Source organism: Apis florea, unplaced genomic scaffold (assembly GCF_048593485.1).
Source record: "Apis florea isolate Af1SG1 unplaced genomic scaffold, ASM4859348v1 contig_3068_pilon, whole genome shotgun sequence".
Lineage (NCBI taxonomy): Eukaryota > Metazoa > Arthropoda > Insecta > Hymenoptera > Apidae > Apis > Apis florea.
In genome coordinates, this window is record NW_028256700.1 from 857588 (window position 1) to 871897 (window position 14310).

At 34.8% G+C, this 14310-nt stretch overlaps 1 protein-coding gene and 2 long non-coding RNA genes across 4 annotated transcripts; all 3 read left to right on the forward strand.

The window, feature by feature from the left end:
• Window positions 1-217: 217 nt before the first annotated feature.
• Window positions 218-5826, forward strand: LOC100866250 (uncharacterized). Of its 2 annotated transcripts, XM_086908263.1 has the most exons (6): window positions 218-232; window positions 3229-3362; window positions 3724-4086; window positions 4245-4387; window positions 4911-5659; window positions 5742-5826. In XM_086908263.1, the coding sequence occupies exons 2-6, from the start codon at window positions 3230-3232 to the stop codon at window positions 5743-5745; spliced, it is 1392 nt and encodes a 463-aa protein (XP_086764389.1). In that variant the 5' UTR covers window positions 218-232; window position 3229; the 3' UTR covers window positions 5746-5826. The 2 variants fall into 2 exon arrangements, with proteins under 2 accessions (XP_086764389.1, XP_086764388.1); XM_086908262.1 differs by lacking the exon at window positions 218-232 and having other exon boundaries at window positions 2716-3362.
• Window positions 5827-8708: 2882 nt separating this feature from the next.
• LOC147657609 (uncharacterized) lies at window positions 8709-9685 on the forward strand. Its single transcript, XR_015292136.1, has 2 exons — window positions 8709-8843; window positions 8910-9685. It is a non-coding gene; the product is annotated as an uncharacterized LOC147657609 (long non-coding RNA).
• A 1457-nt stretch (window positions 9686-11142) lies between these two features.
• On the forward strand, window positions 11143-12394 carry LOC147657610 (uncharacterized). The gene is made up of 3 exons (XR_015292155.1): window positions 11143-11520; window positions 11595-11719; window positions 11877-12394. It is a non-coding gene; the product is annotated as an uncharacterized LOC147657610 (long non-coding RNA).
• The last annotated feature ends 1916 nt before the right edge of the window (window positions 12395-14310 follow it).

Sequence of the window (14310 nt, forward strand, 5' to 3'; positions counted from 1 at the left end):
GTCCGCCAGCCTTCTCGCGCATATTTCTCATGCTTTTCACAGTTTATTTTTCCATTCTTTTCGTTTTGGGGTCCACAGGCTCTTTTCGATTATCCAGCCTCGTCCATAGCCATTCTTTACAGTTTATTCAGTTTGGACGAAAAGCTGACCGAAATAGAAGCAAAACGAGAAAGACAAACGAAGTAAGATGAAAAGGATGGAATCGATTTCGTAGGATAAACGATAATTCCACGTAAGCATCATTTAGGACGATACTCACCCGCTTATTTCGATATTTTTTTTATACGATCCTAACCGTTTTGATCAAGGAATTCGGTAACAGACGTTTCTCGAATACGAGAATTTTTTTGATTAATTTTTTTCGCTGCAAAACGAATTATACACAAAAATCGAGAATGATACAAAATAATATATTTTACGAATAAGAATTGATCGTACTTTTTAATTCTTAAAGGTTCATCATCTATTAAAATTAATTAAAAATATTTAAAAAAATATATATATATAATTCTATATTTCTAGCATGAAATATAAAAAAAAAAAACGGAACAAATTTTCACGAGAATATGACGAGAGAATCAAAAAGAGATTCCAAAGAATAAGATGGGATCGAAAATTCGACTCACGGACGAAACCTACGGTGTCCTGTGATCTCTTTTTCTTTTTTTTCAAAGATAAGTCTTCTGTATATATATATGTATGGTCGGCTTATAATTATACTACAGATGTAAGATTCTGATATAAGAAACTGACACGATTTAATCAGCTTACCTTTACAAGATTATACCATCCGCGTGAACACACGTCTAATATTCATTTTATCATAACATTTCAGTTCGGACGGATAATAATTAAACACGAATACACATTTTATCGAAGAACGAGATCGAGAAAAATCTCTTTTTCTTTAAACAAAAAAAAATTTCTGAAATAACCGAACAATAATATATATTCGTAACGTAAAAAAAAAAAAAAAAAATATTATCTTAATAAAGCTATTTGGTAAACAGTTCGTACAACTACGCAACAACTGTAAACAGTTATTGTAAAGCTGAAACAAGTCTAACGAATTCTCGTCACGAATAACGTACAGTGTCTCACATTTTATCTCTGCACGCCACCACTCGCAGATCTTCCACACTATACTTATAACCTCAACTTGCACGTTCTTCCTAGACGGACACGATAATATCCGAGTACATCCCTGTTTCAGAAAATTTAGAGAACTTGTTCCTATTATTTCTTTCCTCTTTATTATACCTCGCTGTAAAGCTAAATCTTTGACCATCTCGTGAAACGTACGTAAGATGAAATACGAAAATTTTTTAAAATACACTCTTGTGATTGCACTTCTCAACGTAAAAACTCGATAAATTCGTCGAACGTACGAGCAAAAAAAGTATATCGCGAATTCGATACTCGATACAAGGAATTTTTTAGCAAAATCATTGTTATTGAAAATTGATAAATAAATGGTGAATCATCGTTTGGAAAAGCAAAGTGACTCACGGTCAAAAATTTGTCGAGGAATCGCATTGATACAAGGAATTTTTTTAGCAAAATCATTGTTGAAAATTAATAAATAAATGGTGAATTCTCTGCGTTTGGAAAAGCAAAGTGACTCATGGTCAAAAATTCGAGGAATCGATACTCGATACAAGGAATTTTTTAGCAAAATCGTTGCTGTTGAAAATTGATAAATAAATGGTGAATCGTCGTTTGGAAAAGCAAAGTGACTCACGGTTAAAAATTCGTTGAGGAATCGATACTCGATACAAGGAATTTTTTAGCAAAATCGTTAAAAATTGATAAATAAATGGTGAATCGTGTCTCTGCGTTTGGAAAAGCAAAGTGGTGAGTGACTCACGATCAAAAACTCGTCGAGGAACCGCATCGAATATCTGGATTTCAGGATTACGTGGATCCACTCGTTTCCTTTTCTTCCTCTTCTTCTTTTTCCTCTTCTTCGTACGTGAAATCTTCCTTATTGCGGGACAATAAAAAAGACGATGGGCCCGGATACCGGGACCAGAAACGTAACCTGTAGCCGTAAAATTCACGAAATATCCTTGGAGGGAGGAGGGAAACGGTGCCACGCGAAATCATTCAAGGAATCGGGCGCCTCTTGTCGCGATATTCAAGCGGTAATGAGAGAGGTTCTAAGGAATATATCTCGATGGCGTTCCCACATTCCACCGTCGAGATTCGAAGGTTCAACGATCGGATTTTCGGTAAAATTCTTCGAAACGATTCTTCGAAATTTTTCGAATAATTGACTTCGCGATTTTTGAACGAAATCACGCCAAGATGAGATCACGCCTAAAGGATTTTTCCTCAACGATTATTATCCCACGTTATTCTAACTATACGATACTTCTTCAAATTTATTAAACTTACTGAATTTCTTCCTCATTCAAATAAGAAAATTCCTTTTCGTCAAACTAGCTCGTCAACCTTGCTAATACCTAAAAACCGACCCGACCAACGATCCCTCCCTCCCTCTTCGCGATCAGATTGCATGAGAATCGCGACCAAAAAAGAAAAAGAGAAAAAAAAACTGAAAAATTGAAAAACCCACGGCCGATACCGTTACGCGACACGCGTCACATCGAAAGGCTGGCCAAGTAAGTACACGGCACGGCAAGATCTCTCGACCTTGACATCCTACGCGGTCGTTTGCCCATCGAGGCAGAGCAAAATCTTTTTCTTTTCCCCGGATTTGTCGTGACGACGAATGATCGGCCGCGACACGCGTTGTTGACCGGTCATTCTAAGACCTCTCCTCCAATCAGAGCCGGCCAACCCGGGTTTTCCTTGTCGCGGGCGTCCTTGCGCCCCCTTCGAAGGTGACAGATTCGCGATCCTCGGTGTGGGGGGGAAATTTGAGAAGGGGGGCCAAGAGAAGAGTTGGTGCACTTCCTCGAGCAACAGTTGGACCGCCAGGGTCCTGCTTGCGCCCGTGTAATTGGGGTCCTACTCCCCCGGGGAACAGAAGGTGGTGGGGGATGCCCTATGTAAGCCCTCCGACCGACCGGGTCCAGGCCATCCAGCATCAGGACATCCTCGCACGCAAGGACTCTTCGACCACTTCGCCATATATATATATATATATATTGTGTGTGTATATACACAGATATATATTTGGATTGGATTCGATTGGACTCGTTGATAATAATTAATAATCAATAATCGCGTGTGTATCGTTGTTCAAAACTTTAAACGTATTAGCATGAGGCTCCGTTGGATATTGTTCGCCCTTGTGCTCGGCCTGTGCGACGCAAGAGCCAGGAGAACCACCACCGAGGAGGCTAGCTTTCTGGAAAAACGTCTCGTGCACCCTCAAACGTCGAGGCAGCATCAAGGTCGGTGATTAGATTATTGTTCTTATTATTATTATTATTATTATTTCTCTCTTTCGCGCAAGATCGAAACTTCGGTTTTTCCAAGGAATCGATTTTTATTTTAAGAATTGTAATAAGGGAGTGATGATCTTCGAAGAATTATATTAAAACAAATTTATAATAGACTTTTTCTCCCCCCTCCATTGAACTCGTTCATTGATCCGATTGTAATCTTTTCTTCTATCATTTTTTTTTTTTTTTTTCGTTTCTCTCCTCGTGATCGAATGATCGGTGTTGAAAAGCGTGAAACAAGAGTTTATCGAGCGAAATATTTGATATAAATTTTGGGAAAAATAATATAATTTCGTGTTTCGCGGCGCAGATTTGGAGAACGCGTGGGATCTCGGCGATTTGCAAAAGTTGGACGGTTGGAATAGAACGGAATCGAGGAATTCAAACTCGTTGAACACGAGGCAAATATATCCCACCATTAATCCCGGGGACACGAACGAGCTACCAGGACCGATAACCGGGAGGCCAACGCCTGCGATGACACCACCGGCTGGATGTTTGAGCATACGAGGGCAATTCCCAAGCCCAACCAGTTGTTCCAATTATTTAAACTGTTGGGACGAGACTGTGACCGAGCAAGCTTGCCCCGATGGATTGTTCTTCAATGACGTTAACCTTTATTGCGATTACGATTACAACGTGAACTGCGGTAATCGACCTATGCCTACGCCGAGTAAGAGTAATTTTAATTTCCCTCTCTTTCTCTCTCTTTAAAGATCGAAAAAAAAAAAAAAAGAAAAGAAAAATCAGAAACGAATATCGATTTTTTCCCATTCCAGATATTTTTTTGGACAATGTATAATTTTCTTCCTTCCCTTTTTTTCCTTCCAGGGCCATCCTTGACCGATGGATCGAAACTGTGCCCAGAACCGAACGGTCATTACAGAAGTGCGACGAACTGTTCAGAATTCTACGTGTGCCTTTATAAAAAGCCCATCAAATTCGGTTGCCCCCGAGGCCTGGTCTACAATGACGTAAGAATCTTATTCCTTAAGAGTTATATTCTAAAAGGAGGATACTCGCGGAATTTTAAGTCGCATAAATGTGACAATCGTGCGTCACTCGCACAGCGTGAGAATGTTTTTCGTTTTTTTTTTTTTTTTTTTTTTTCCATTTGAACTTGTGCCATCGGTCAAAGGCTGTTTCTCGAGCTTCCGTGTCGTTGCTTGAAACTAAATTCTTACATTAACCTCACATTTTATTATTCCACACGTATATACGGCCATATTTCTCGAATTCGACAACGAATGTTATCGTTGAAACGATCGCGGATCCAGTCAATGATAAATTACATATTTGTACATCTACGGATTGTTAATCAACGAAGAATCACACAGTGATTTGCACGCCAATATGCGTTCCAAAATGCATTCGTAATACGTTCTCTTGCTTGTGTTCTTTCTCCTAGATCTATCCTCGATTTCAACGCCATCTAATTTATGCGCTCCGCGCTATTCGCGTCCTAGTGCTTTTCATCCATCGTTTATCGCTTCACAGCAATTGGGCGTCTGCGACTATCCGTACAACGTCGACTGTAAAGGCGCGGTAAGCCCTCCGCTCGCATCTAGACCGACCTCGCCGCAAGTTCAGCCATCGCAATTGCCCGCCTCGATCTCATCAGGACAGCAATTACCTCAACAACCTTCTCAACAACCGTCTTACGCACCTTCGCAAACCCAACAACCTTCTTACCCGCCTTCGCAATCTCAACAACCATCTTACACGCCTTCGCAACCTCAACAACCATCTTACGCGCCTTCGCAACCTCAACAACCATCATACGCGCCTTCGCAACCTCAACAACCATCTTACGCGCCTTCACAACCATTGTATGGGTCTGTATATCCTCAACAACCATCTTACGGAGCTTCACAATCGTCGTACACGTATGGATCGCAGTCTTTTTCTGGAAATCCTTGGCTGAGCAGAGTTCAACCTGTTCCCTGGAACGAACGAACTTTAAATACGCAATTGGAAATCGACAAAGAGCAGCATGAACGAGAGGAAGAAATCGATATGCAGGAAGAATCGACGGAGCAGTTACAAAATCCTTGGGACGTGGTGCAAAATATACCGTCTAATCTCAGTACAGTTCCATGCCAAGATGGAGACGTGCACAAGTTGAACGATGCTTGCACGAATGTGGTGGTTTGCAGAAATGGACAGCCGCAATTGTTGCAATGTTTGTTGGGAAATTCGTACGACAGGCCATCAGACTCTTGTAAACCAATTTCCATCGCCAAATGGTAAGTATACTTTTTTTTTTGTGAAGTTCGTATCTTTGAATTCGAAAGAGTTGAATTTAATACATTTCCGTTTCTGTTTCAGCTAACTTCAAACTTACGCTTTGTGTTAAATACGCCGAATTAAAATAAACACTTAAAGTAAATAAAGCGATCGATTTTTCTTAAAATTCATATTCTTTGTTATTCTCAATAAACCTGAAATTTTTAACCCAATTTTTTGAAAATTAAAGAAAAATTGTAAAAATGTTTGATAAAAATTAATCAATGAAATAAATAAGGAAAAGTTTTTCAAAAAATTAATTCCTGTACGTATATAAATATCAAAAAAATGATTTGAAATATCAAGAGGATACTACTTATCAACTAAGAAAACTCGTGAATGGTAACTTTAGATGGTAACAGAAAATATAAAACAACGAAATTGTTCTGTACTTTACTGTAAGAGAGCGGCACTGTATGTTCATGTTCTTTGAAAACATACACAAGAAAATGAAGTAGAAATGCAATACGATTTTTCATACAGAAGAAATAAATAAATGAATTCGATATATCTTTAAACATTTACAAAAATATTTTTTACATTAATAACAGGTAATATTTTTTCTCAGAATAACTCAAGAACAAAAATCATATTTAACAAAAATAGAAAGAAACTTATTATATCATAGTAATAAATTTATATTGAAAAATAGTTTAATCAAACAAGAATTTTAAAATAATTTTTTATCTATAAAATTCTTTAAATGAAATTATTTTCAAATTCTAAGAAATATTTTAAAATAAGATCATAGAAAATCAGAACACGTTATTTTAAAATACACTTTCTTCGACTCTGACCTTAAAACATAGTGCACTGAAGAAGTATATAGACATTAGGTATGATTCATAAATTCATACGTAATACATTCTTATTTTTTTTATTATACTTTTTTATTTTTTTTTATTATTTTTTTATTATTTTTTAATTTATTATCATAAGTTATGTGCTTTAAATATTTTTTTAAAATATGTTTTACTTACAATTTAGTTGTAACATCTTTTTAAGGATACAAAGAAAATCTTTGATCTTCTTTATATCGTGTAGGTAGTAACATTTCTCGCGTGGGTCTTAGAAATGCAATAACCTACTAATTTTGATATCTATATAGATAGTTATAAGAGATAAAGTTATGGCTTTTTCAAACGTTTTAATTGGTTCTAAATCATATTGCAAATACTTGACTTACTTAATTTCAAGAAAGATTAATTTCAATAAAAATATATTATTAATTTTGAAACTAATTTAAAAAAGAAATAAAAAAATAGAAGAGAAATATAATAATGCCATTAAAAAGTTTCAAAATTAACAAATAACTTCTCTAATTTTAACGAAATGTTTTTAAAAACTAAAACTTGGTTGAATTTTCAAAATTTTTCGACTCAAATTGTATTCAATTATTGATTGAGCAAACAATGTAAATTTTGAAACGAGCAAGTTGAACGAGTACACTTGAACGACAGGGGCAACGAACAAGGTTAATCCGTTCCTGAATGGAACAGAACACACCAGAGATATCACTTTCCCGGCTTTCTTGGTGCCACGCCCGGCTACCGTACTTTTATGCGAACTTGAACGAAACGTGCGTGTTCTCAGCCGCATACTAATTGAACGAGGAAGAAAAAAGGAAAAAGAAAAAAAAGAGATACGACCTGTTCTCATCTCTCGTGGAATCACAAGAACGATGAACAGAACTGCGTTTGGTTAACTTTTGTGAATAATTTTTTGAGGAGAAATCAGGTATTGTATCGATGCAAGATAACTGTAATTAGTAATTGTAAAATAAATTTTCTTCAATCATACTAATAGCAGGTTATTCTCCTACATTATCGACGTTTACTTCTATCATTAGTGGTCATGAATAAAGAAAAGAAAAGAAAAAAAAATTAGAAATCAGAAACAATAAGAAAAAAACGAATCCTTCTTATTAACGTGAGATAGAATGTATTCTCTCCTACGATTTTAAAATTTATGACATCTAATAAAAGATCTTTCAACGATGCTATTTAAATACTGTTCACTATTGGAAATAAGAAATGGGAATTTGACTGATTAATTTTTATTTCTTATTATGGTATTTGTCACGTATAATAATTAAAATGACGATTTTTATCTAAACTTCAATGCAATTAGCGTAAGGTATAGAAAGCAGAAAATTTTAATGTATAATATAAAAATTTTTTTATATTATATAATATTTTATTTCTTATATAATATAATATATGTAAGCTAATTATAATTTATAACGATAGTTTAATTTATAAATGTAATTTTACATTCAAGTAGTTAAGATAGTAATTATATGTATATGAATAAGCTAAACATATTATAGATATATTAATATTATATTAAAATAATTAATAATTTCGAAAATATTTCAGTTTTCAGTCTTAAATAATCATCTTCATAAATGAAAATAATTTTTATTATTTAATTTAATATTTAAATTATAGTTCTTTTACTATTATTTAGTGTATAATGAATTGTCAATAAAGTGTCTGAAGTGAAGATAGGCGTTCCTAGCGAAGAATCTAATTGTCCCTATGCCGTATCGCGAGACTTTTCTATAGTAAACAATATACATACATAACACACTTTCTCGAATCACAATCGAGACGTTGAAATACGATTATCATCGAAATGAAGCTAGGAAATTGATTGCATAATCGAGTTTGATAATCGATTTCTAATAAATTCTTTCGATAATATTCTCGAATTCGGAAACGGATTCGACTGTAGCACACAACTCGAAAAACAGGCATTCGTGTTATGTATTCGTGAATTTAGACGCGTAACAGACGCGTATTTTGCTCGAATATTACCGACAGAACGAGATTGACGCGTTACAACTCGTTTCTCGCGTCTCACGCGACAACTAATGTTTCAGAACGAATAGAAGTTTATCACGAAACGCAACCAGACTTGCCAATAAGGGAAAGTTGTAGTCAAAATTGTGAACCTATTAACGCTAGATTTATGAATATAGTTGTTTTAAGTATCTCTTTCTTCCTCGTTTTTAGAATAATTTCTAGAGTCATCGTAAAATTTCGTAAATTATATATATGCGTAGTGTAGGGCGTAGAGGTTATGTTGTAATGGGAATGTTTGATATTCTACTATTTCTAAAGAGAAAAATATCGTGCAAACGTAAGATTCAAAAATTCTTTCTTCTTAAAATACGATTATCTTTCGATTATAATTTTAATTTTGTAGGAACGTTTAAAATAACATCAGTTTTGTATTTCCACTCACGACGATCGTTGCAACCGCTTCGTCACGCGAATAAAAAGTTATTCAAAGAGGGTTGAATAATCTTCCGAGGAAGAGCAATAACGTTGGAGATAAACGTTTTTCACGTGACATTTTCGTTTAGATGGTGCACCCCTTGGAGGCACGCATTGTTTCCACGAAAAGCAGCGTAGGCGGGCTAACTGCATTTCTCGTGCGTGACACATACGAAACGCACGATTCGCAAGGATCTCGCGCGTAGAACCTCGTTCTTTTGTATGCAGTCCAGGGTAGGTTCGATCAAAGAGGCGAAAAAGAAAGACTCGGTGGGCTTCCTCGCCCACGTATCCCCCTCGTCGTTGCGATTCTTTCCTTTGCCAAGGTAAATATCTCTCTTGGAAGTCGTCGCTTCTAGGTGTGGACTCGAATTCCTCGGATCTCTCTCTCTTTCTCCACTGCCATTCCTTTCTTCCTACGTTCTCCACCTCGATAATTGTGTTACTCGTACACACATCACAGTCCTGTTTACAAATCTTTTTCTATTTGAAAGAAAAATCTCGTTTAATTCCGCTACTTAATTCTATCGATTTTTCCCGCGAAAGATCCTCGTACAATCGGAATTGAAAGAGAATTTTGCTCTTTTACATAAAAAAATATGAGACAAAGAATCTAACGGTGATAAAATTAATTTTACAAATATACAGAAAATGAAAAAATTTAATTTGTAATATGTATAACAGAATAAAGATCATTTCGTTAAATTGTAATTTTGATCACTTAAAGATCGAAAGACCTGTTTATGTAATATTTTTTTACAATGAATAATCAAAGAAAATCAACTTTTATTTACTATATTTACTATTGATTGAAACAAAAATGAGACGTATTAATCTTTTTTTTTTTTTTTATTTTTAATCATATCCATACAGTTAAAATTCTTCCAAATCTTTTCACACTCTTTTCATATTTTCTAACATATTTTATTTTTCATCTCGTATCTCATCGAGGAAATATAATACTAAAGGTCGATCAAGATCGACGTTTATTGCCACATTCACAGGCAAACAAAGAGCATTTGGAACTTAACCGAATCTCGAGGTTCTCCAACCTACTTCGATACAAAGTACAACTAGGTCACCTTGCCGGAGGTTGTGCAACACCGATAGGTTGCTATCTAAGAGAACTAGCAGGGTACAAAGGAACAGGGGCGGACCAGTTCGATATGTCATTCGATTGGAAATCCAATTTTTTAGGAAAAATTATTCTCTTTCCTGATATTCATTAACCTATCGTGTGTCGATTCCTTCTTTATCGATAGATCTTAACCTTAAATAAATCTTATCACACATTTTTGTCTTACGTCGTTTCTGGGCGCGGAGAAAGCGTTAAATATCGTCGTGGCGAAGCCAATGTGCTCGGATGATCCGTTTTTCCTCCTAGAAAATAAGGATCGGCATCTGGCAAGGTCGATGGCGTCAACGACAGCCGGTAGACGCTTGAGAAATGGAAGGCCACTTTCCCTTTCTCTTCGCCTTTTCAACAACGCTGCTCAGGTGTTCTTCGACCCGTGTTCCAATAATGTAGAATTATAACAACGTAGAAAAAGAAAAAAAAATGTTCCAACAAGCGTTCCCAGAACTAGGAAGTGACCGTTTATTGTTTATCATTAAACTCGTTGGAATTTATCATGATAAAACTGAAAATAAGAGAGAGAACTGTAGACGGATTTTTTTCTTATATAGAATTGGGATGAGTTATGAATCGAGGAAGGGACAAGAAGGGGGGGGGGGGGAGGAAGCTTTCTCCAAAATTTTAAATTCTCCAAGGATACGCCTACGCGTTAAAAAAAACGTTAATTTCCCCCCCAAAAAACGAATAGGCCGAGGAAATTTATTCGTAATACGCGTCATCGCATCACAATCTCACTTTCCATAGTGAAAGACCTTTCGAATATTTATGTAACTAATAGTAAACCGACATAAGCGTGCATTTTAATTAACCGATAATGGAACAACTTCGTCGTCTACGGGGAGAGAAAAAGAAAAGAAAAAGGATTTCGTTACGTGTGTAAATAATCTTTTCGAATTGTCACTTTCAGAAAATTTTAACCATGTCTGATAACAAACAGGATGTATCTACTCCACTGGCGTCGACCAGACACGAGTAAGAGCGGGTTCTCAATCGTGACATGATATCGAAGGGAGCATCGAGAATTGCTGCTTAGGGCTGTTCTCAATATTTAAGAGAAAAGAAGCGGTAATTCCTTCGAATATTCGAGAATTTTAGTGTGGAAGCAGAGGATTCTCCATGCATGACCTTAGTGCCTGAAACCGCCGAGTATTTCCATCGTTTCATCCGCGATGCGACGAGATATGATTACGCAACATGGCGTATTACATGCTGTCCCGCAACACCTCGCAGCTGTGCGTACGTATTCGCGGTAAGGTTAAACTCCAGTGACATTTTGGACGACTTTCACCTAAGGGGCCGACGTGGAGGCCTGCTTTCTTCGTCGCCTTTTCGTCTCGAGCAGTGGCGGCGACGAGGATCCAGAGACTGGACTTCCAATTAAATCGATCGAACTCGAGCACTCGAGGTTACTTGTAACTTTTAATTAGGTTTAATTGGACGATACGTAGCCATGATTTTAATTTTTCTTCTTTTTTTTAGAGCAGAGAAAGGTAAAAAGTAGGTATCTAAGTAAGATGAGCTATGTGTGTGAATGTGTGTAGGTTTTGGACGAGTTTGAAAGATGATTTTGAGAATGAATAAATTTTCTCGAAAGTGTTATTTAGGTGAGTTGTTGGAAATTCAACAGAGAAAAATTTTATAAAAAGATTTTATATTTGAATAAGTAAAAAAGAGTTATGTGATACGTATATTTTTAAAGATAAATTTAGAACTTTATCAAAAATATGTTTTTACATTAATGAATTGTTAAAAATTCAACAGAGAAAAACTTCATAAAGGCAATTTTAAAAAAGCTTAAAATGAGTTACATGATACACATATTAAATGAGTCTGAAAGAAGATTTAGAGAATGAACTTTGTCAAAAGTATTTGTATATTGATGAATTGTTAGAAATTCAACAGAGAAAAATTTTTGTAAAGACAAGTAATTTTAAGTAAGCTGAGAATGAGTTGTGTAATACATTTTTATATAAGTTTGCAAGAAGATTTAAAGAATGAATAAACTTTGTCAAAAACATAACTTGTATTTTAATGAATTGTTAAAGTTTAAGTAAACTTAAAATGAGTTACATGATACATATATTAAATAAGTCTGAAAGAAGATTTAGAGAATGAACTTTGTCAAAAGTATTTGTATATTGATGAATTGTTAGAAATTCAACAGAGAAAAATTTTTGTAAAGACAAGTAATTTTAAGTAAGCTGAGAATGAGTTGTGTAATACATTTTTATATAAGTTTGCAAGAAGATTCAAAGAATGAATAAACTTTGTCAAAAACATAACTTGTATTTTAGTGAATTGTTAAAGTTTAAGTAAACTTAAAATGAGTTACATGATACATATATTAAATAAGTCTGAAAGAAGATTTAGAGAATGAACTTTGTCAAAAGTTCATATATTTGTATATTGATGAATTGTTAGATTCAACAAAGAAAGATTTTTGTAAAGACAAGTAACTTTAAGTAAGTTGAGAATGAGTTGTGTAATACATTTTTAAATAAGTTTGCTAAATAAGAAGATTTAAAGAATGAATAATCTTTATTAAAAATATAACTTGTATTTGTGAATTGTTAAAATTTAACAAAGTAAGCTTAGAATGAGTTACATGATACATATATTAAATAAGTTTGGAAGAAGATTTAGAAAATGAATAAACTTTGTCATAAAAATATTTCTATTAAATTATTAGAAATGCGGTTAAGCAACAAAGCACCATATAAGTGCCTGTCGTTGAACAACTCTTTGAAATAATAATCATGATGCTTTTTGCACGAGATGATTACATTAAGTAACTGTACAAGTCGTAACGTATTAAGTACATGGCGGTATTGATTAATCGAGGGCGGATTATCGCAACAGTCCCACGTACTTAGGTTAGAAATAACTATTATGTGAAATCGATTCCGAGAATACGACAAGCATCGGTGCAAACTAGTTTTTCCCACTTTTTCCTTTCTCGAACATTATTATATTTCGTCATTAAAATTTTACCAATAAAAAATAATATTAAAAGATTCGCAGAGAATAAAATACAAGATACATTTATAAAATAATTAATATACTTAACTATGATGTAATGACGCATAAGCGAAAAGGTAAGAATTTTTCGTAGATAAGTATCTGAAAGTGAGAAACATTTGTGTAAATATACTATACTATTATTTTCTTGTACGTTCATTGGAATATTAAAAAAAAAAAATAAATAAAAAGATTCATCGCAAAAAGCAACACCGTTCATACCTTCTAATTATTACTTTTACGCTTTTTTGATCGTTACATCGAAGTACATTACATTACATCACATCAACTAATTTCAACCAGATGCAAAAATCGTCTCCAACCGCATGACATCTTACAACAGAAAATCGAGTAACATCCTTGAGTAACGTGCCGATCCGCTCGAGCCACGAGCTTAATTGCAGCACGCGATCGTCGTTAAGCGCACACCATCCCACCACGAGTACACGCTCGATACACACGCCTCGAATCACGTCCGAGAGAAAGCGAGGATACGCGAGCAGAACAAGAGCAACTCGACGTGTTTTCCAACGTATGCAAAACGCACGAGGGAACCGCGTTTTCCCTCCTCCGTTTCAATTTTCACCCTGCGTTTCTCGCGTACACTTCTTCGTGCATTTCTTATCTCACGCGAAGCGTATCGGTAGCTGATTTACCGGTCCGCCTTATTTTCGAGCCGATCGCGGAAGAAATCGACTCGTCTCGGGATCAAGCGTGCACCCTATAGACTTGTGTGTGAGATTTCTACGCATGAACTCGAAAATCATATGCTGTGAAAATTGGAATGAAGAATTTCGTCAAATTATAAGATTTACAATTTATAAAGCTATGAAACGATTGATATATTTAATTGTAATTATGAACGCATAAATAAAAATAGAAAGTAAGAATTTTTATCCTTCGTAGATAAAAAATCTGAAAATGAGAAACATTTGTGTAAATACATTATATATTGTTTTCTTGTTTGTCCATTGAAATATTTAAAAAGAAAAAGAAAGATTTATCGCAAAAAATTTTAACCAGTGATTTTTAAATTTTTAAATTTAATAATAAAAACATAATAATAATGTGTATGTGCCAACTGTAATGGCCGAAATTATACGAAAAACGCATTAAATGCATAATAACTAATATTGTTCATTTTAATAAGCAATTACTTAAAGTAACTTTATTCGAA

What these genes read in the sequence shown, in the direction of transcription:
- LOC100866250 (XM_086908263.1), top strand. Translation starts at nt 3,230, where the DNA reads ATGAGGCTCCGTTGGATATTGTTCGCCCTTGTGCTCGGCCTGTGCGAC. An exon ending in AACGTCGAGGCAGCATCAAG is followed by an intron (nt 3,363 to 3,723) that starts GTCGGTGATTAG and finishes TTCGCGGCGCAG; the next exon opens with ATTTGGAGAACGCGTGGGAT. An exon ending in TCGACCTATGCCTACGCCGA is followed by an intron (nt 4,087 to 4,244) that starts GTAAGAGTAATT and finishes TTTTCCTTCCAG; the next exon opens with GGCCATCCTTGACCGATGGA.